This window comes from Hirundo rustica, chromosome 6 (assembly GCF_015227805.2).
Source record: "Hirundo rustica isolate bHirRus1 chromosome 6, bHirRus1.pri.v3, whole genome shotgun sequence".
In the NCBI taxonomy this organism is placed as follows: Eukaryota; Metazoa; Chordata; class Aves; order Passeriformes; family Hirundinidae; genus Hirundo; species Hirundo rustica.
In genome coordinates, this window is record NC_053455.1 from 53,877,338 (window position 1) to 53,900,473 (window position 23,136).

Genomic DNA, 23,136 nt, shown 5'->3' on the forward strand with positions numbered 1-23,136 from the left:
CCTTTGCATTGGTAATCAATACAGCATTTATCTGCATTAGTGACTCACAAAGCCTGCCACATAGGCTTTGTTCAGTTATTTAATGTCAGGTTATGTTAATATTACCAAATATTTACATTGTAGATATTTTAGCATCAATGAACAGATATATTGCAATATGTAATTTATTAAAGAATAAGGATCTTGCATCCTGTGATGTGCTGCAGTCTTCATAAATATGTCTCTCAAAACTAATAAGTTTTTGGCATCATATACATTGCTCATCTCAGAAGACTGAAAACTGTAGGTCAGAAGTGTGGTGGTAATAGTTGAAAGAAACACTTTTCCTAATCAAATTAGTGTTTATTCAGATCCTAACTTCCTAATGCAAAGGATGTCATTTGCCCAAATTTTTCTTCCAAGTACGCTTTTTATTCCTAGAATAGATCTAAGAAATAACACTGATTGCTGCCTTGTAGACCAAGCTGGTCAAGAAGACAGATTGATATGCTTGCCATTAGAGAAGAGGCAGAGTTTTATCTCTGCAGCTTAAATTTTGTATTTTGAATACAAATTCTTGTAATTAGTTACTAGTTACTACTAGTTACTGCTCACAGTAATCATAGCTTTGGCAGAAAATCTTTTCTGTTTGTGCTTTTTTTGTATTGTTTTGTTTTGAAATATATGTGTTCAACAGAGTTCAACCAGAACACATTGCAAAACACTGCAGGACTCTAAAGGTAAATCTTTAGGTGACTTTTTATTGGGATCTGGCAATGCTTAGGGACAGAGGTAGGAAAAGCCCCTCCTGGGTAATGATAGAAACCTCTGGGTACAATGTATAGCACACGAAGAGGCAAAAATAGATGGTGGCCACAGATCTGAACCAGAGTAGAGGGTCTGTGCTCTGTATGGTGGAGGATGAAAACTGTTGAGTGGAATAAGCTCATTTGCTTCAAAGCAAAATGGCAATTCCCAGCCAGCCATGCACCTGTGTCCAGGTGTGGAGCTCTGCAGCTGGCAACCTGATGGAAAAATATAATCATCAACATTCAGAGCAACAACAACAACAACAAGAGCAAAATGGCAAAATCTAATAGGAAAATAGAGCCAGGGAGCTCAGCTGTGTCTGAGACCATGTGAAGTCTGTAGCACCACAGAGACACGGCAGGTTTCTCATCCCTGCGGGGTCCCCACGGCTGGCTGTAGCTCAAATACATCTATGTAAATCCAGAACAAACCATTGGCCTGACTTTAATTTACTACAAAGGCAAACTCAGACAACTTAGGAGCATGAAAACCAAAGCAGTAGAAAGAAGTCGCATGTGGTTGTGTGCAGGCTCCAGGAGATGGCTCTACCCCCCCTGCCCTCTGAGCAGCATCCCCGGACCAAACAAGGTCCAACTCAATCCTCCTCTGGGGTCAGTGGTCACTGACCACTGAAATCCACACAGGGGATGAAATCCACACAGACACCCACCACAGTGTGGTCAAGGTCCCTGTGCCAGTGCCATGGGGGCTTTTTCATGTTACTCTGCATGAGGATGTTTCTGAGGAAGTCCATTCCAAATGTAATCACCAATGTGGCCATTCTCATACTTGACCTCCACTGGTGGCCCAAGTCCCCCGTTTTCCCAAGTTCCAGGATGGGGGTGGAAATGGGACAATTTTACAGCAATTGACTCCCAGACTACTCCTCTGCAAGTCTTCATCCCAAGTTTCTCCTGAGCTAAAACTGATTCTGTCCAGAATGACTTCTAGATTTATTCTCTATTGATTTATTGAGTGCTCTTTAATCCTCCAACTAAATTCAGTAGACACTGTGCTTTTCAAAGGCAGAATTACTCTCTGTGATTAAGGAAAAATTGTCCTATTTAAAGGAGAGAAAAACAAAAGCTCCAAGAAGGAATATTTGCAGAGGTCTCTGGGCCAGCAGCTTTGTTCTTCAATGCCCCCGCTTTCTGCACAGGGGGTCATTTCATTAGTCTGGCACCAAACTGTAAACAGCGTAGTTGCAGCCCTACTCAATACCTGATAAATACTTCATTAAAGATACTGCACCAATTCTTAGAAACCATAGGTATCTATTGTGTTACGAAGCACAGAACAGAGTATTGTGTTTCTTAATGGGAATTTATGAGGTGACCAACCATTGCATAGGAAATGGATCGCAGACCCCTAATATCACCTTAAGCTACAGGAACTCTTTATTGCAGGATCTCTTCGTATTAATGCATGGCCTTGGAAGTTCAAGCACTATTGGATGAACTTGGAAGTTCATCCACTATTTTCAAGTGACAGGCAGGGCTAATTAGCTCATGTAACTATTGTTTGCAGTACTTTATCTTCATTGTTCCTCTGACTTTCCATGCAGGCAACAATTACAAAGCTGTAAGGACATGCAGAATTATGCCTGGAATCTCTGGTTTAATTAGAGAAGGCACAGACAAGAGCAGCACTGCTACTGCTAATTGCAGATGCCTACCTGACGGATTTACAGAGGGATTTCATGTGTTTGTCTGCCTTTCCTCTGTGTCCCACAATGTGCAAGCTGAATTTACCAGCTGGCAAAAGGGATTGTGTCGTCCCTCGGCTTGTCAGGCTCACTGAAATAAAATACCTGACTATCAAGGCCTCAGTGCATACAGTCATATGAAGATTGTTATCTTTTTGGGAAGCTAATGATAATGCATGTTTTAAGGGAACAAACAAACGGATCGTTTTCTTCCATTAGCCTCTTCAAGCTCTTGCCCTATTTTCCCCAGGGAAAACAAAGTTGCTGTTTGGCGTATCAGGTGATAAATTTCTATTTCACTAGACAGCTTGTTTGCAACAAGACTTCTGAAAACAGGGGCATGGCTTATTCCTCCTGAAGCGCTGAGCTGAGACTACCTTTGTCGGTTTTTCAGCACAGGGTCATCTACCCTGTGTCGTGTCTTGCAGTGAGCCAACAAGAAGTTGTTTGATACCTACTACTGCACAAGAGGGCAAGGCAGCTGGCAGCAGGATCCCCTTTGTTTCCCTCTCCTGCCATGCCAGCTCTTCGGCAGAGACCTGTGCGGCTCAGCGGAATGCACCAGCAGCTACCAGCGAGATCGAATGGGCGTGTCTGGACTGATATCCCCTGAAACGGGGAGCTGAGTGATCCACACCAGCACAGCTGGCAGCAAGGAGAGGGAACTCAAAGGAAAAGAAGTGTAAGATAATATGGCTGTTTTGAATAGTTCAGCTGAAGCTGAGAGAGACTTGTACCCTTCAGAATTAAATAGCCAGATGGTAGCATCTCCAAGACTAATTTACTCAAACCCAAGGGAAGAGTGGTCAAAATCTGCAACAAGCTGGGAGGTGATTTGGTGTTAGGTGACACAACCACGCGTCACCTTGTTGCTGCAGCCCAGCACTGGCAGTCAGCTGTTAGCAGAGATCTGCGCCTATATCAACACATCCTTTTGGCTCTACCCCCAGGAGCAGTAGCTCCTGCAAGACAAAAAAGGTATTATTTTACAAGGTGATGCAGAGATTTTATTTAAAAAAAAAAAAAAAAAAAAAAATTGTGTTGCTGAGACTGTTCTTGTTCACCAAGCGGCCTGCATTACATGGGGACATCAAGACACTTTGCTTAGGCCAAGAATAAAGAAAACCAGAGGGACTAAAAAAAAAGGAAAAAAAAAAAAAAAAAAAAAAAAAAGAAAAAAAAAGATGCTGCACACTTTGAATTTCTTGTAGCTGAACAGGACTTTAGGTATGGATTTGTGGCTGAATGGCAAAAGTGGGGATATCTAGCCTGCTGCGAACAGGGGAAGCAGCAGTACATCACCTGCACTTCGCTCTCAACAAAGCTGGATTTGTTCTTTTTGTATTTCTCAAAGCTTTTTTGGTTCCATCCTTCCATTCAATTTTACAGCTATACCAATCCCTGCGTGTAAGAGCAGAGTGTACATCTGGAAGTGAAAGGGCCTTATTGGGCTGTTCCATAGAAGTAAATGGTGACACTGGCAGCACTATTTTTGTAATAGAAACATGGTCACATATATTTTATATTGTCTTGAAATAACAGATTCCTAAGGTTGGAGTTCAAATATTGTGGAACTTAAATGAAGGACCATGTTGGGGTTAGAGAAAAAATGAGTCTCCCGGCAGAATGGTCTTTAAAGGTCAGAAAAAAATTATAACTGGAAACCTTCTTAAGATAATTTTAAACCCTCAGTGTAGATGACAGTTGAAGGAATATTTAGTCCACCAGGTACCTGCATCCCTGTTTAGAGTCTGAGCAGTTTTAAGGCCGTTATAATTAACATAACTCAGGAGGAGAAGACAGCTTGGTTTACACACATGAACTGCAGTTCAAACTTTATAGGCCTAAGCTGCACCAGATTTTTTTACTAAAGGGGAGGAAGGGACAGTATAAAGAAAGGATTCTTTTAGCAAAGGGAAACATTTTCACAGTGTAGACTCATGAGATGCCATTTCTGGAAGTGCAAAACTCTGCAATCCCAGCAGGACATATCCTTCCTTGTAACCCATCCTTTTGCTGGCAGAGGCAGAAGAGAGGATTTAGGCAAGAAGCTTCACAGCTCTGTGCCAAATCCTCCTCCTCATCTCTGAAATCCCTGTGTGAGCAAACTGGCAGTTGTTGTTCAGATGAGATCAGCAGTGTCTGCTGCAAGCTGAGGCAGTGGAGGACTCAGCAGCAGGGAAGCCCTTGGTGCCTGCATGGTCCTCCCAGGCACTGGCAATTACTGGGAATTGCCACTCCTTGTTCCCTCTGCACGTTATTCCTACAGAGCAAGGACCTGCAGCAGCAGGTGGGGTGGCTGCAATCCTGTATGGAGTCAAAAATACAGCAGCAGCCTGACCAACAGAGACAAGTGAGCAGCACCAATAGTGATTTTACAGCTAGATAAACACATAGTCATGTGTGTGACTTCAGTATGGAGAATGGAGCAGGTCACAGGCAGGTTTAAGAGACTCACCCTTGCACAGCAAAGCAAAAACCAGCAACTATGTGCCATTTGTCTCAGTAGAGAGGGGTTGGTGTAGCAAAGAGCAATTTACCTCCAGGTACTTTTTGCCACTGTCTAACAGGATTAAAAAGACTTGGAAGACTTTCCAGAAGCATTTCAAATTCCTCAGGTGAACCCAGATTTGCGTGGAAAAGCAGGATCACTTGTGGTATCTCCAGCCTATCTCCCATGGCATCAAAATAAAGCTATCACTTTAAATTCTCTGATTTATAGCAACACCACAGTCTCTGAGTACCCAAAATGGTAGCAAATTGTTTTAAAAAACCAACTCTACCTATAAAAAAAAAGTTCAGGAAAAAAAGTCTCCTCCTCTTCCAAAACACCCCCTACAGAAACTTCCTGACTTTAAAATTCCAATTCCTTCATAAAGTCAGATGCCAGTGCTCTTTATATTTGCTCAAAAAAGTGCATCAATGACTTTTTCATTTTAATTGACCTGCCAGATGTCTTCTCAATGAGGACCTAATTAGGGGAAGGAGCCTGTGGAAGCAGTGTATTAGATCCACTAGGAACAAACTGAAAAAAACATCCTCCCCATCTCATTACACTTCAATGTAGCCTACACTTCTCTTCAAAAATCTTTTACTGCTTTCTATTTTTTTTTTTCTGAGTAATTTTAAAGTCTAGCTATGGATTTTTATTTTTTTTTTTTTTTTTCTCCAAGTGAGAAAAGCTGTGGAAACACCTTTGTTTTCCCCTACTCAGCAGAGTGGCTGGCTGGCTGGATGGTTAGCACCTGTATCTTCCTCTGTAGCTCAAATATGTATTTTGAGTGTGTGCATTTCATTCCCTAGGCACTCATGTCATATAATGAACACATATTTAATAAGCTAAAGCAACTTCTCTCTTACCTCAGGAAGGAGGCAAGGTCCAAGCAGAGCCAGCTCCTGCAGCCGGGAGCAGGCACATGGCATGGTCAAAATGCAGCTCTGTTCATCCACATCCCAAAGATTTAAGTATCCATTACGGCTTGTGACAGCTTATGTTAAGACGACAATCAAGAAGCAATGTGCATGCAGGTATGTTAAATATAAATGACAATCTGCAGCAACATAATTTCCTCAGTTTTTGTGAGATATTGCTGGTACTGGGCTCTTGAAAAATCTGCAGCAATAGACTTTTTCTAAGAGTTTGGGTTTGTGCTCCCCTCTTGCCTCCCTCCTAAAATTATCTGAAAGTTTTCTAGTCATCATTAGGATTTATTGATTATTATAGGTCTATGGGATAATTAAATATACAGGCTTGGCAGTTGTAGTAGAGAGTATTATTTTAGAAATGCTAACAAGATGTTAAATCCAAGGAATTCCACTCCTAGTACTCTGTAGGGTCATAAATCAGTGCAGGGGATATAAATATAAATGACACCATTTAAAAATTAGGTACATGACTATAGCTATTGAGCTTAGTTACTAAGGGTAGAAACTCCCACCCCCTTACATCAATTATACTCTTTATTTTATACTTGAGTAAAACCATATATATGTTATTCATGGCCTTTTAGTTCATGAGGACTTTTGTGCTAGAATTAAATGGAAATACATCATTCTGCAAGTATCCCCAACTTTTATGTGAAGTAAATTCTTGCTGTCCCTCCCCTCCCGGTGCTAACTGTCCAGCTATGAAACAGGGTGCTATCTGCCCTCCAAGTGAGATTTTATTGCTAAAATAGAGTAAAAATTGTTTTAAAACAAAGAACACACATATTTATAGTAAAACTCAAGTTTGTTTTACAATTAGAGAAAAGTCACATGGTCCCCCCAAAAACCCCATTTTATATATATATGTATTTTGAAAATATATTTAAAAACATAAAAAACTCTCGTTAAACATATATTATGTTAATCAGTACACTTAAATATAGCTTAATTATATTTACAATATGATGCAGTTGCTTTTAAATTTTAATGCCAATTTCAGTATTTTTCCAAAAACCCCCCATAAAATTATATAAATATACAATAAATATTTATGTTACACAAGATGAATAATAGAGAACAAGGCCACAGACATGAACTTACAGTTGCAAGAGTCTTTAACACAGTACTAGGCCTGCTGACAGGCATGATATACTTCTGTCACAAACAGACCACAGCAAGAGTTTAATTAAGTGATATGAAGGAAAACCAACACTCCCCTCTCCGTCTCTGTGTTAACTAAAACTGTCCAGCCTATGACCATGGATGTATAAGGTCAGGCATGGGAGAGCCATGGGACTGCAGGTTAATTGCCAGTTTAACCTTATATCATTAAGTATAGAGTTGCCATGTTATGGGGAATATCACTCTGGGTGTAGTTACTAGACACAGTTCTCTAGGTTCCCAGCTCCATCCCTTAGTGCCCCCCCAACGACATGGGCTGTCCTTTACCCCTCTGAACCTACCGTGTTCTGATTCTGCCACACCTGCACCACCTTTACCGTGCCAGGTAGGGATTTATAAGTAAAGGATATTGCCAGAGTTAACGCTGGGAAGTAAGAAACTTTATTTCTAGCATGATTTATGCATTAACACTTCTCTTTTAGAAATTCAATTTCTTTGAACTTGTAGTTATTTTATTCCTGTATCTGAATTAGACTACTGCCAGATCCTAGCTAGCTTTTTTTTTTTCAGTCTAGATGAATGATTTGTTTGTTATTCACACATCAGCATCATTCTTTCCTTAAAAGCAACCAACCCTTGTTTTGAGAGAAGCCAACATCGCAACACTCCTTTGCTGCAGATTAGAAGAATTGCTGAGAATAACTCCTGAGTGATGCTGCGTTAATTAAATGCAAATTACTATACACACACAGGTACTGGCCCCAGGGGAATGAAATTGTCTACTGGTAGGCATACTTGCCTGTAATATAAATGATCTTTAAGGTCCCTTCCAACAAAAAATACTCCTTGATTCAACAATTTAATTTGCATGAAGAAAATCTTAGATGAAGTTTTGAGAATTTCAATAAGGTTGTGGCGGTTTTGTTTTTGGGTTTTTTTTTTTTTTTTTTTACTGTGTGGGAATTCCCCATCAGCAATTCATGGGGAAGGCTGAAGTCTGAGGTTCAGGTGGGTCACACAACCCTCTCTTCTCACTCACAGGCTGGTGTGCATATGGCCGATGCAACTGGCACTTCGACAGCCAGCTACCCTCAGGAACAGGATGCCCTTCTACCTGAAGTAGAAGAAGTCATTGATGTGAAAGTGCCTGCTAGCTTCTGGCATAGGTGATGACGTAAAATCAGTGTTAAATATGCTCATCAAAGAGCATAACTAGGGTGAACATATTTCCGTAAGTTTTGCCCAGTCAACGTTTTAATAAACACACATTCTACAGCATTCAGAAGCAGATTATATTTTGCCATATTTTCCTACTCGTCCAGCTATTTTTTTTAAATCTACAGGAATTACAAATATAGCATCAGCCTTCAGTGAACTTACTAACAAGCTATTTTTGTTCTCAGCCCACTGTAGCCAGTGCAAGTGCTATGCACAGCTATCAGCCTTACAACCCACCTTTTTAGCAATACTTCTCTCGGGAGAGGGGGGAACACAGAGCTAAACATGTCTCTCAGAACCTAAGCCAGTTAAGCCAACTCCTCCAGCACTTGCTCTTCATTGACTTCAAGAGTGGCTTTTTTAGTGCCAATATTTGTTTCATAAAATAAGTCTGACAGCAGAGGTAGAACCACACAAACATAATGCTAATTGCTTTCTACTAGAAGTAGAGCTCCTTTCTGTCTCATTCCCAAGCTAGTTTCCAGGGCTCCTTCAGGCAGAGATGCCACCAGAATTTGCCCACCAGCTTTGCAGGCCTGGGGATGCTGGCATGCTCTGGAGAGGAAGGGCATCCATGTACATGGCCAAGCTCTCGCTCTCTAACATAATGCACAGGACCACATTCAGTAATGACTGCAACTGGGATAGCCTCAGTCAACCCAAATCACTGTTATTTGTTCCCAAACTGGCTGAGCTATAAAGTCCCACAACAACCTGATTTCAGATCCACCCTCATCTTTTCTAGACCCTTTTTCTAGTGACACTCTCACCGTGCTTCACCAAGACATTTAATACAAGCACAGTCTTTTGTTATATGAAAATAATGGCTCTGAACACTATAGAATATTCTCTATACGACAAGATGCGGGTCTGTGGTAAGTGAAATACTTAAAGATCACAACCAATGTCCCTCCAGAGGGACAAAAGGGGAAAAACATTTTTTTCAAACAAGCAAATGTAGTATAAGCAAATGCATGGCTCAAAAGACTGAAAATTGAAAAAGAAAAACAAACTAAATAAACCCCCACCAACAACAAACCACCCCCACCCAACAAAACAACCATGTTGCCATACAGTTAAATAAGTGTTGTCTTTAAGCCTGAAGTTCAACAATGTGAAGTGGAACATCACCATTCTTTTTCAGTTGCCTCTTTTTATTATTTTTTGTCAGTAGTTGGACTGCTATTGCAAACACCTTCACAACATACAAAAACCAAATTTTTTTTCTAATCCAGAATAAAGTAATGATTTTTTTCTTTTTCAATCTGATGGGAGTTCAAAAGTAAAAGAGAAACAGTAAAACTATGACAACAGCACCTTGACATTGTTTTAATTTCAACGCTATCAGAAGTTAGAAGCAGTAAACATATATACTAACAGACTAAAGATACTTACTGTCTAAAGTGTAAACAGAATGTTTTGGTTCAATTTATTTTTCTGAAAGAGGACAGTTTATCATTAATTCACAATTGAAGCAGCATGCAATTTTATTTTTTTTTTTTTTTAATTTTTATATTTTCAATTCTTGGCAACGGCGACAAACCACAATGTTATGGAGGAATGTAATGCAGACTTTTTTGTTTGCTTGATTTTCTCTCTCTCTCTCTTTTTTTTTTTTTTTTTTTTTTTGGTCTTTTTTAACTTGTGCGCAAATGACTATTGTTCCCCTTCAGGTCATGGATATGTTCAATAAATAGAATGTGTAACCACTGTACTGTATAAACTTCAGTCATACATGCAGTCCATAAAATTATTTTTACCGAATAATTTACCCTGTTATGTATATATACAAATAGATAATTTTGTCTCAATATAATCTATACAACATGAATCCACTATCTTCCCCTTTTAATGGTTAATGTACATACACAAGAAGTGTCTATCCTTATAAAGCGCCAGCCAACTCTCTTTTTATTATCCATGGTGAGAGCTCTCACGTAAGACTGGGTAGTTCGGCACTGAGAGTTCCAGTGCCTTTTGTCTATGCCCCTGCAGCCCTCCTTTGTGTATCCCTTAGGGTTGCATTTGGTCTCATAGAAGTATTGCTTCAGCTGGCCTTTGGGTACTGGAACTTTTTCCAGGACTGTGACAGTTGCCCCGGACATGTCCACTGCAGTCTTCTTCTCTGCTGCTGTCACCCACTCACTCGTGCTGTCACATACACTCAGTTCCCCACGGCGAGCTGGATCAGAGTGGCGCCGGACTCTCATGGACATGTTTGCAGCATCTAAGTAGTTTTTGTACTCCTCGAGCAGAAAGAGCAGCGGGGGTTCCAAAGGCACTTGACTGCTTAGCATGACTCGGGATGTATACAAGTCTGCATCCTTATTTCCCTCACTGGGCTGGATGTCCTGGTCCTCATCTAGAAGCTCCTCTATGACATGTTCAAAAGTATCTGCCAACGATGTCAGTCCTCTTGAACCAGCATTGGGCCCATTTATGCTCTCAAGAGTCCCGTGGGTCCGAAGACCTGGGTAAGCCAAGCTGCCTTGTCCTCTTAGACTCGCTTCTTTCATTGGGGCAGCTTTCATGCAAGTGAAGTATGAGATAACCATAGTAAAGAAAAGGATGGTCATCACTCTTCTCACTTGGTGGAACTGTTAAAACCAAGAAAAATAAATTAACTTACAAGGTTTCGAGTAATAAAAATTCACCCAAGTTGTCACAAGACTATGCATTTTCTACAGAGATATTCTGCATGCAGTTGCAACTCATTACCAGTAATAAAGCATTCTCTTGTAAAGGAGTGTTCTTTAATTTAGAGTTTCAGAAAAAGCATATGCTGTAGCACAGGCAACATTGATCCCAGCAACTCAGTTCTTACGTGCCATAATCTCACTGTAGCAAGTATTAGATTAGATACTATGCAAACTCCTTATTTATTGACCAATTACATCTATTTCAAGTAACAACAAAAGCAGAACTGCTATTTAGCAATGCAACATTTCAACAATAAGACAGCTTCACAGCTGTGAAAGGCAAGACTTCCGTTTCAAGCGCAAATGTAAATACTTGATTTTGAGGATCTCTCTATGGCAGAAAATAGAGTTCATCATTCTGCTCCCCCCCACCCCCAAAAAAAACCCAACAAAAAAACAACAAAAAAACCCAAACCAACCAAACAACAAACAAACAACCCCCCAAAACCCCCAAACCACCAAACCCAAACAACTGAGCAGCAAACTGGATTTGTGTTTTGAAAGCAATCTTCAAAACACAGGAAGAAACCATACTGAGGTCTCAGCAGGTCAGTTTCTCATCTAAAAGTAGAAAGTATATAAACATAAATATATAACAAGAAAATGGCCTGGAACGGTATACTAAACTTGAGCTGGACAGATAGCTTGCATCATGTGAACAGCACAGAAAAGGTGTGCCGGATTACAGAGATGGTAAGAGCTATACTGAAGTGACAGTAGCAGAACCACAAAAGTCCTGTACTTTTCCAGGGCCCCACACTACCTGTCCTCAGGTGGGCAAAGCATTTATTGACCCCTAGTTAGAGCTCAGAGGCCAACATGAAACCCAGCATAACCAGCCCTACTGCAATACTGAAACACAGCTGTTTGTCTGTTTCTCTCCCATTTTGCCCCAAAATCTGGCACGCGTTAAGGGCCGTGCTTTGATGTTGGTGTGTATGCTCATCTCTGTCCTCACTGAGAGAGGAGGGGTAACACCAGAAAGGAGCGCTGGCAAGCAAATTCCTCACCAGGCTTGGAATCAGCACAACGCACTCCTATCACGGCTCCCAACCGCTTGGAGCTCTAAGAACTCCTTCCCAAGTGCTTTGCTAAGTCTCGTCAGGGTAGAAATTGTTTCCTCTTCAAGTGCAGAGTAGATACTTTAAGTCTCCTTACAAGAACTGCCCCCAAATCCTGCACTGACAGAGAGCTATGCTTTCTTTCAGATCCCAAGCACTACTACAACATCTATCATATCCAGTTGTTATTTTTTTTTTTTTTTACCTTCTGATTCCTCTTCTCACCAGTTCTGTTTGCTAGAAAGCAATGGCATTGTTCACATTTTTGAAAAAGCAGCAAATGCAGGTTTCAGAGCTTTTGAAGTTCATTTGGAAGTACCTCATACTTGGCAACACTTATTGGAGTAAATCCTATTTCTGTTTGCCAACAGGGTGCTATGTAAAAAGACTTACTTTATCTCCAGCAAATATGCTGTGGGAAATGAGTACTCTTATGACTTAACATGGAAAGGCAATTTATCATAAAACATATTAATAAAATGAAATGTGCACTAGAAAGGCCCAAAACGTAGGTTTTAAAGTAGTTAATGAAGGCAGAGTGGGAAGCGTTCAGGTTTCTGTCCCTACCCACCTCATCTCCAGGCCCCCACTAAGCAAGATTTTGGCCAAGAAGCCTTCCTAACCCAGTACAACTCTTCCTTCATCCCTCCATCTTCCTATTCAGTAGTGTTGTTGTGGCATAGAATTATTAAGATTACACAAACCTGTCATCTGTGACTCACAGGAACATAGTGTTTGCTCTAACCATGCAGAACTTTAATATTTTGTAGGTTTCTTTCATGTTGGGATTTTAAAAACATTCTACAGGGAGTGTCAGATTTCTTCCTCGAAGGGGTGGAAAAGAGGCATTAGAGAGGTGATTTACAAAAGAAGGAAAAAGATTGCTAGTCTTCCTTTATCGAGTAAGAGACAAGTCTTCTTGTCTTGAAAATGCGTGGCTTAGCTAACATACAAATGCAGAAGCAGTGGAATGAAAAAATACATTATACACTCTCTCTTCAGAGAATTGTTTACTATAAAACATAAAATGAAAAGAACCCCAAACACTCACATCACACTTTGTGGCCACCAGAGCAATGAACAGATCTTCTGGCTCCTAACCAAGTTCCTGTTATTATCGAAGTAGTGCCCAGTGGTCCTGGCCAGTTCTTGACTCTGTAGGACAGAGTCTCTCTGAGCACACAGGCCCCCCAAGGGGCCTTCCAGAGCAAACAGAACAGGGATGAGTTCGCACTCATCAGGTAAGCACAGCAGCTGGAGTTGATCAGTTGCTTTTCAAGACAGGAGAACAAAGAAGAGAGGAATCCTGGACCAGGCCATATCGTTCACCACTGTCATTGGGCTGTTTACCTTGCACAGATGTGAAAACAGAATAGTGGCTCTGCAACTTCACTCACATGGATGCTTTTCTTCAAAGGAAGACAATGGAGGACAGTGGTGCTGATTGACTTCAATAAGCCCTCAGCATCCTCCACTGACAGGTCACCAGATCTAACAGTACTTTATATATCACATTAAATTTTCCTTAATCAATTATGCTTTCCATTTAGCAAGAAAACTGCTGTCAAGTTTGATCAATTTACATCCCATCCGATGACACGATCACCACTATTATCTAGGATGGGGAGAAATTGTGTACAACTGGACTCTGAAAACCAGCAATTTTTAGACAGGCATTACCCACATAGCATACTGATGATACACAAGAAAACATATCTGCTTAAAAGCCCATCCTCTTCCTCCCATTTAAAACTGTAGAAAAGCATGTCAAATTAAGCTTTAGCAGCACAGATACAAGGAATATTGCCAGCAAGCAACCACAAATCAAATATCTACTACTCGGCAAATGAGTCCTGGACTACGCTGAACTCCAGAAGCAGGATGTAAAAAGATTCTTCTCTCTAGCTTGACAGTGACTTGAGCACTATACAGAGTCCTTTTCTTTGGCAGCAAAATTATATCAAGTGATTTAATACAAGGGTGTAATATGTTATTACCTGGGAAATATCTTCATTTTAGAGACCATAGCAATTTGTATTAGCAGTTGCTAAAAATCAACTAGTTTAACATGCTTTAGCAGAATAAGGTATTTCGCTTCATGGGTAGAATGACACAACCTTTCAGCTATTTTTGAACTGACACATGAATGCGTGTGTGTTGGTTTTACCTGGCTTGATTTTTTGTTGAGAAGGGAGGATGCCAGCCACAGAAGGGATTTTTTTGCGTGTGGGAAGCTGCTAGAAACTTCCTCCATGCCTGGCAAAACCAATCATGGGCTGGCTCTGGAAAGAGACATGCTGCTAAGCCAACTGAATTTGGTAACGCCTCTGTGATGACATATTCAAGAAGGAAAAATATGCATGCAAATCCTCTGTCTCCCTCCAAGGGGTTGGGAGGCGGCCACCAGGGTCCATCCCAACACTGCCAGGACTGCGTGGCCAACAACGCAGCCAAGGCCACGTATCCACCATCTCAGCATGACTCACAATGAACTTTCTCTGCTTAGCCACTTTTAACCAGCAATAGAATGGCAGGGTGGCAGCAGCAGCTTCTCCTTTTCGGTGTTCTGCATGAAAAGAGGTGCTGAATGGTGCCGATGCCGCAGCAGCAGGTACCACCTGTGTGGTGCTGGCAGGGACCATGTGGCTGACAGCGAGGGGCATGATGAGCAACTCCCTGATGTGGAACCCTAATGGGAGCAACCTTTCAGTGCTGTGGAACTCCATAAAAATTTTTCAATTGATAGAACTTGAGAACAAACAAACCTACAGACACAACTTCTCTCCTCAGTTAGAGAAAAGGTAAAGGTGGAGATAAAAGGAGAACAATATGGCGACACTAAGGTCGATGAAAGGAGGAAGAGGGAGGAGGAGGTGCTCTGAGCTTCAGAGCTGAGACTGTTCTGCAAGCCATGGTGAGGACTATAACAAACTGTTTCCCTGTAATTCATGAAGTACATGGGGGGATGCAGAGATCCACTTGCAGCCTGTGAGAAAAGATACATACGCTGGAGCGCGTGGATGCTGAAAAGCTGTAATCTAGTGGGAAACTCAAGAGAGAAAGAAGGTAGAGAAAGAGAACCCGTGCTTCCAAACTAGAACAACTCATCCTTAAAAAAACTACACCCCATGAACTAAAATGGCCCACACCATGTTGTTTGGGAAGACTATTTTACCAGTGGAAGGGACTCATGTTACAGCAGGCCAGGCATAACTGCTACTTGTGAAAATTAGAACCACGTTGGAAAAGTTCACAGAGAACTGCCTCCCATGGGAAGGATCCTGCTACAAAACAGAAGAGACTCCTCTCCCTAAATGAGCTGAAGAAAAATTTTTAGAAGTGATAAACTGACTAAAACCCCCGTATTTTGTCTCCGCGCACTGTTGGTGGGAAGGAAAGAAGGGCAGGGGAGTCAAGGGGGAAGAAAGGTGTTCTAAAGGTTTATTTTAGTTCTCATTATACTCTTTCAATTCTGTTAGCAGTTGTTTGGGTTTTTTTAATACCTTTTAAGTTTTGAGCCCAGTTTGCCCTTTAAGTGTTTCTTCCCAATCCTTACATCAACTCATGAGCCCCTTTGAATTTTCTTTCCCCCTCCTCTGCTCAACTAAAGCAGAGGAGAATGAGTGAAGAGTTTTTTCACGGGTGCCTAGCATGTAGCATCAAACACGACAGCATGGTTCATCTCCTTCTTAATGAGGCAGGACTAATATCCCAATGTAGCACCAATAAGGTCATTGGAAATGCTTTGGATGGCAGTTTCCAGTCCTTTTCTTCTCTGTTCCCCAACCACCAAACCTTCATTATATTGCAGAGATTAAAGATACTACCTGCTGTTATAACAAGTGTCTTGTAAACCCCCAAAATTAACATATTGTGTACATCCCTCTGATTATGAGCCAGTCAGTGTGCTACCCTGTGTGGAAGAGGAACTGGGCTGGGAACATGGGAGAGAACTATTTTCCTATTTTCTCAGCCTGCTACTACCAAGCAAGATATTGTGCTTTCCGTGCTGGGCATATCCACCACTGTGAGGCCTTGCATGGAGATGCCCCAGCATTTCTGGGTACATCCACACCTAAGACTATGCTGGTAGACTGAGCAACTATTTCCCATAGAGGCTTACCAGTGCTGAGTTTTTCTTAACTGGAGCAACCTGGCTGATAATGCATGTTCTGAGGGCATCGATACAACTGAATGCTGGACAAACAGTATAGCCATGACTACTTCTAGTAAGATGTGCAGCCAGAAACATACAATAAAAAAATCACTGATGTTACAACACCAGTCTGTAGTCCTGCAATACACTCATTTGCCCTCCCTTCTCAGGTGTAGGAGGTTCAGGTCTCTACTCCACACCTTCTAGGAACAAGTTAAAGCTAAAACCCTTTTGCACTCCTGTTCAGCTACATCTCTGGGCATAAAAGATTGGAGACCTCTCTAGGAGAAGAAGTCTTGGTCCAATTGTCCCACACATTGTACACCCATTAACTTGTACAACATAGATATAAACTAGCCCCCCTGAGAGCAAGTCTTCAACTACTCCCTCAGGACATGAGACACGTCTATCAGAAATCGCATTTGAGACCAGCTTCGAGAACACCATTCATTCTCATGGCCACAAGAATGTCCTTTCTGCTTTCATGCAGCACAGTGAAGCTGTAGCAATGAAAAGAGGTCACCCATCGGACCGGATCTCAGGAAGATGCGACCTACTTCATACTCCAATAAAGTCCATGCAATTACAACTAGAGTAAGGACACATAATTGTGGCAGTCATCTCCACTAATGGGAAGCAGGCTCATTAAGTGAAGGTCATGTCAATTATCTACAGCTACTTTACATATGCAGACAATTACCGTGCTGTGCTATTTATTCCAGTATTTGTATTTAATGAAGATTCACCTGTTAATCGTTTTATTTCATTATTTTAATTATTTTAAGCAGAAATCCAGTAGCTTCACAGGTTATATTTCCAGCAGAGAGACCTAAGAAATAGCTGTGAATATGTACTTGCTTTTCTGCATCCCGGTATCTGCCATGCAAGTCGAGATAACTTTCAGTAGTGAATAGATTCATGCTTTAATCTCCAGAAAGGAGTGTGGAGAAAGATAAAATTAGCAGCAAGTGACATTCATTTTGTGCCTTGCCATTTTCTAAGATCTTTACACAAAAGTTCAATTTACTAAATCCTACTGAATGCCACAGGCATGAGTTTCTGCTTTATGCATCATTACCAGAGTGTGTGAACAGATATCAAAATGGGATGCATGTCAGCACATGATTTGCAAAGACTAAATGTACTGAGAACAAATAGTATTAACATTTATCACATGCATAACTGGATGTCTGACACACTCTACTTATACTTGAGGCTATTTATGCAGCAAACTATATAATTAAATTTCATTACTGCAAATAAAGCACTCACCCCCCAACACATATACATGCACACCCATATCCAATTTGTATTCTTGTAAGTTGGTGCTTTGCGTCAGGAAGAATAAACCTATTTTATTTTTATTCTCACGTTGGTTTTTCCCTGAGGTAATGAAATCTACATAGTTTTATGGCCAGATATAGCTGAGACTATGAAGTATTTTGAAGTCCAAGATAAACAGCAAGCAAATATACAAGTACTGTTAATTTTAACTACAACTCCTGGCATGAGAAATTTGCTTTTATCTTATGTCGCTAAATACTGTCTGTGGTACAGCTTCTGAGAGCAAAGAGACTCCAGCAATGTCCATACTGGCTCTGGAAAAGCATGCACCTGTCTAAAGCACTACAAGGCTTTTTTTGTGGGGTTCCAAGGTTTTATTGGACTGTCAGTACATACAGAAATCACAGTTTCTGACAACCAGAGGTGAGAAAGAATCCAAAGAAAATAATGGCAAAATAATAATGTCATGACATCACAGTCCTGATCTTTCACAGAGCCATGTATCAGAGTTTCCTACAAACTTTGCTCATACCTTTCTAGACACTCAACAGCTCGCTTCAAAGCCCTGAGTGAGAATTCAATTGCTTTAATGAGTGCAGAGCAGATTCATTGCAAACACGCTTAATTATACGTAAATTGGCTAAGTGCAGGACCACAAGGTGCTCCCAGCAGGATCTCTGTTGGACAGATCTCAGACTCAGTCTGCCCATACCAGTAAACAGGAAGGATGAGTTTTGACAGTATGCACAAATGGAGAAACAGCAGACCAGGTTCACAGATGGTATCATAGGTTTTCTGACAACATCTTTAGAAGACATGTGCAGTTTTTTTATACTTTGATAATGGGAACTGATTGAGGCAGCAACACACCTACTGCCTTTCCAGCTGTTTGTACAGCATAGCACACTTGGGGCATTCAAACTGCACAGGAAGTTGTGATTCCAACTGTATACAAACAAACTGAGCTCCCAAAGGAGCCTCTGTGTGTGCCACCATTAGTATCGAACACAATATGCTTCACCACAACATTTTTTGCCAAAATTTCATGTTGAAATCCCAAGGTATACCCTCCCATATAAAATCCCAAATAATGTCCTCCACAAATAAAAGCACTACCAACAGGTTTGTTTCTGCTTTTCAGAGTATCATAGGTAGAGTAACATGCTGCACTTCTATTACTATATCACAAATACTGTACAGTAGGGATGATACTTCTAAGACCAAAACTTGTGCATCAGCAAATTCCAATTTCAAAACTGACTTCAGAAAACTGCATTTATCTCTTTAGAGATAAATACACCAAGGTATGTTCATGCCATTACTGTGGTCATTCAGAAGTAACACTAAAGCAATTTCTGTGAAAAGAAGGTTCACCTATAGGGTACATACTCCACTCTGCAACATGAAACCCATGAAACCAACCCATTAAGTAATTACTCCATGCCAAGATACTATCTGGTTCCTCCATGGGGGCAGATAATTACAGTTCTCTGATATCATTTGCTTCAATAGCCACTAGAGCTTTATAAAAATGCTAATTCAACCTGTGTGCAAAAAAACATTAAGGCAGAACCTCAGACCTTTGAGCAGCATCTGTAGTTTGTCTTCTATTTCACTACAGTTCTCTGGTATGAAACACTGCACTGAATCATCACAGGACTAAGCCATTCTGCCAAGTACACACATGAAGCTCACAAAGAAGTAAAGGATAACTGGCACCCAAAAGCAGGAACAGAACAGATCATGTTGCATGCAATCTAGCACAAGCTGGATCCCTTGAACAGTGACATGTGTCCAGCAGCCTTGGAACAACCCAGAAGTTTCTGCACCAGTTGAGGCTGGATCTCACAGAGTGCCTATAAACTATTGAACAGCGTGTAAAGCATCCCACACATGCATCAGTTCTGCTGCAAGTGGCAGCTTCCTAGGACCTATAGAACATTATGCACCCAACAGGAACATAAGTGAAGATTTGCCAAGGAAAAGAAATGGTTAAAAAGCATAATCATCAGATGGTGCAGTTACCCGTGGTTTGGTGAGGCAGTGCTTTCACTAGGGTGAGGGGAAGAGAGCAAAGGCTATATCAGCTTCTTGCAAGACTCATACCTTTGCTGAGACCCTGACTGTGTGGCTTTGCTTTAAGAGAATACCTTACTTTTAGCCATAGCCAGTACTTGAAATGCAGCTGATCAGTACATTGTGATGTGTACGAACCAGAAAGCAGAACTGCTTGTTGTGAGAGCCCTGACAGGTATTAACAATACTTGTGCATTTGCTAGTGGTGTTTCAGTCGTCTTTTGGCTGTCTGCCCTTGTGTGTGGCTTTTTTCTTGACACATGCTCAGTCCAGATGCCAGCACAGCATCTCCACGGAAATAATTTCTGTACACAGGGCAAGGAATTAAAGCTTACACAGAGGTACCAGAGCAGCTTCTGGGAGTATTCAAGTCCAAAGTTACATGGGAGCAGAACAAGAGCAGAAGCAGAAATCTGTAGGTTTGCAAAGTCACCTCAATCAATGTTAATGGAATAATGAAGACTTGTATAATGATATAAGGATATGCTCATTGGGAATCTAATCCACTTCACTGGACAGCCAGCCCTGAATGTATCTTGCCGTGACAACAGCTTTATCTTTGGAGATAACAATTTGAAAATTATGTCAGTATGTTAACGTAACTGTATTGAAAACACTTTGGCAAGAAGTGCTCTTTCACCATTGATATTTTACAATGACAATATAGCTTACCACAGACTTCAAAGCATTATAGTTTTCAATTTTTTAATTTTTTTTTTTTTCCCCACCTTCTAAGTGGTTTCATGTTGAAACAAGACTTTTGCACTTGCTATGGCTGGTATTCTATCTCTAATCTATTTTAAGAATCTGGGGGCCAACTTCAATCAGATTCAATAGAGGAATACACAGGGTCACGTTGTATAGCCAGCATGCCAGCACCTGAGACTGACCCAAACAAGCTCTTCTCCTCCTCCATTCTTAGGCAAACACCAGTGTATAGGCTTATGGACTTACAACATTGTATTTTTCCTTTCATTTCACAAGGTGCACAGAGGGAAAGGGAAAGAGTTGAGGATGTACATCTGGCAAAGATGCAAGGGTTTGAAAACAAGCTACATTAGTTGTACTGCTCCAGGTACAAACATTTAATGGAACATATAGAAAAAAAAGCCCCTGCAGTCTTAGAGGAAAAATTGATTTATCCAATTCCTGCCTTCTCACAATTATATAATGGTGTAATTTCTTTCACCAAGGAGTGTTACACTGCGATTTCTATGAATTACAAGGACATTGGGACCTTCCCTTCCCTAATTAAAAATGAAGTTACATGGTTCCTGACTTTTCATACTTGCTACTAGATATAACAGATTGTGGCAGCATGGGGAATAATTTCCACAAAAATTATTGAAGTTCCTTGAAGCAGTAAGTTTCACTAGGCCTAATTCTGGTGGACACAGTCCCTGCCTGGTATGAATCCACAGTGTTCCATTCATAGATTTATATCAGTTGCAAAGATGACCCAGTATTTATGTGGTCAGAAAATCATATGGGATCAAAACCTAAACTATAGCTAATAGCTGTATCAGAACAAAATGTGACAGGTTTCAGCAAAGCAGCTTCATCAGGACTCCTGAGGGATATATGCGTATTTGGTAATACGGTTTAAAGAGAAAGTAAAACGGTTTAAAGAGAAAGTAAAAAACTTTTCTAGGTGTGCAGGCTAGCTCTTCTCTTTCGTCATTGATATAAACACATAAATAGCCTAGACATGTCTATAAAGAGAGCTATGCAAAATCCAGCCCAATACCACCTAATGTTCTTCACTTGGGTGTCCTGTTTCATGCACAACCCCCACTGAAGAAAGTGGCTTTGCTGCCAGCAAATCACTTTTCTCACTGTAAGAGCCCTTAAGCTCCAAAGGGTAGGTTTGTATATGAGATTTCAGTCATTAAATAAACACATCTCTAGAAAAACTTCAATACCTGTCCCTTCATGTAAGCAGATCCCACTATGCTGCAGGAAAGGACAGCTTCTCTTCTAATAGCTGGGGGTGGGGGAGGAAAGAGAAAGTTAAAGCAAGAAACATTAAATTACACAATTAGTCTTGGAAACAGCTAAATATTCTCCCTCTACCAAATATCTCCATAACATAATAGACTAGCCATAGAAGTCACCATCCTATTCAAAATCAAATGCAAAAAAGTCATACCAGAGTTTATTAGTAGTTACAGAGAGGAAAAGAGGTTGCAAAAGCTAAGAAATCTGGTACTATTTGTGACTCTCCAATTGTACATTTTTGGAAAACATGCTACCAAAGCCTTCAAAGTGCTTTGCAAACATTGTATCTCAACACACTTAGGCAAGAAGGAACCGCATCAGAAACTGTTTTCCCTCTGGGAAGCCTAAAGACTACAAATATTTAAAACATTTTACCCCAGATTGTACAGCAAGTCACTGCTGAACCAGAGAATCTTGCTCAAAATCTCTCAGTTCAGCCACTACACAAAGCTGCCTTTACCATGTGTACCATACACATATTTTGCTAATCTCTCCACAGCAATTTAGATGTCTAACACAGAAAGATGCTAATTAAAACCTTAGGGGTATTACTTTGAATATATATGCTAGCTCACTTCCATCAGCGTCATTATTAGTTCGTGACTGTAGGTTAACTACAGGGCATGCTGTCACCAGCCTAAGGTGGGGTGGCAGAAACTCCTGCTATTGCCATATGGCTTTTTCTTTCCTCTTTCATTTTTCAGCTTTTAGCCTCATGCTTCCAATTTGTGGCCTCAACCACTACGTAACAAAGAGCAACAAGGAAAACAAAACTAGTGTTAAAATACAAATATTCTTCACACTTAAAACCTCTAAGTTTGATTTGAAATGCAACACAAGTTCCTATCTCATCCAGACCAGGGACTGCCTTTACCTGCAGCAAGCTCTTTATGAAACTTGGGAAAGACCTATTTCCATAAAGAAATACTATTGCACAAGCAGGTATTTACCAGCCCTACAAAGACAAGCCAGGCAGCTTTCCAGGTACCAAGGGTCATCCTTAATTTGGATAAAATGGAGAAGAGCAAGGCTATGCCTACTTGTAATATGGGTAGCAGCACCATCAAACGAATAAAAGGAAACAAGATGACTGAGTTCCAGTCATCATTTTTTCCAATGCACATCCACAGATCCATCTTTATGTTAAAATACCAATGGCTCAATACTGTCTTTAAAAAAACTACAGATTATATTTTGACGTACACCTGAACATGACAAATTACAAGATATGCAAGAGTATGAACAGCTCCCCTGCACCATTTTCTAGTGAGCACAATTTGAGTACTAAAAGGTCTGGTGGTGCTTTGCAACTGAAGATTTGGTCCAAAGTGCTTAATTTAAAGCAGACATGGAAGTTATTTATTGCATTTTCTAGATCTCACTGCATACCTGTCATTAGTTAAAGGCAGGGGAAATTATTTATACTATTTCAAAGCAAAAGAGTCTGTAAGTTTCATAACAGTTAGAGGAATCAGAGCAAGTTAAAAAATACACAACCATTTCCATGTTGAACAAAATTGATTAAGAACTAGGTGATATGACTTCATGCTTGAAGTTTATGGACTGTTAGATGTTGCCTACAGGTTTGTCACTCTCAGAGGT

General features: G+C 40.7%; 1 protein-coding gene across 3 annotated transcripts in view; it reads right to left on the reverse strand.

Annotated features, from left to right (window-relative positions):
• Positions 1–9,289: 9,289 nt before the first annotated feature.
• Positions 9,290–23,136, reverse strand: part of BDNF (brain derived neurotrophic factor) — a 38,639-nt gene continuing 24,792 nt past the window's right edge. For all 3 annotated transcript variants that reach the window (XM_040067275.2, XM_040067274.2, XM_040067276.1), the window contains exon 2: positions 9,290–10,857. In XM_040067275.2, the coding sequence (XP_039923209.1) occupies positions 10,096–10,836 (741 nt within the window). In that variant the 5' untranslated portion in view covers positions 10,837–10,857 and the 3' untranslated portion in view covers positions 9,290–10,095. The remainder of the gene's footprint in view (positions 10,858–23,136) is intronic.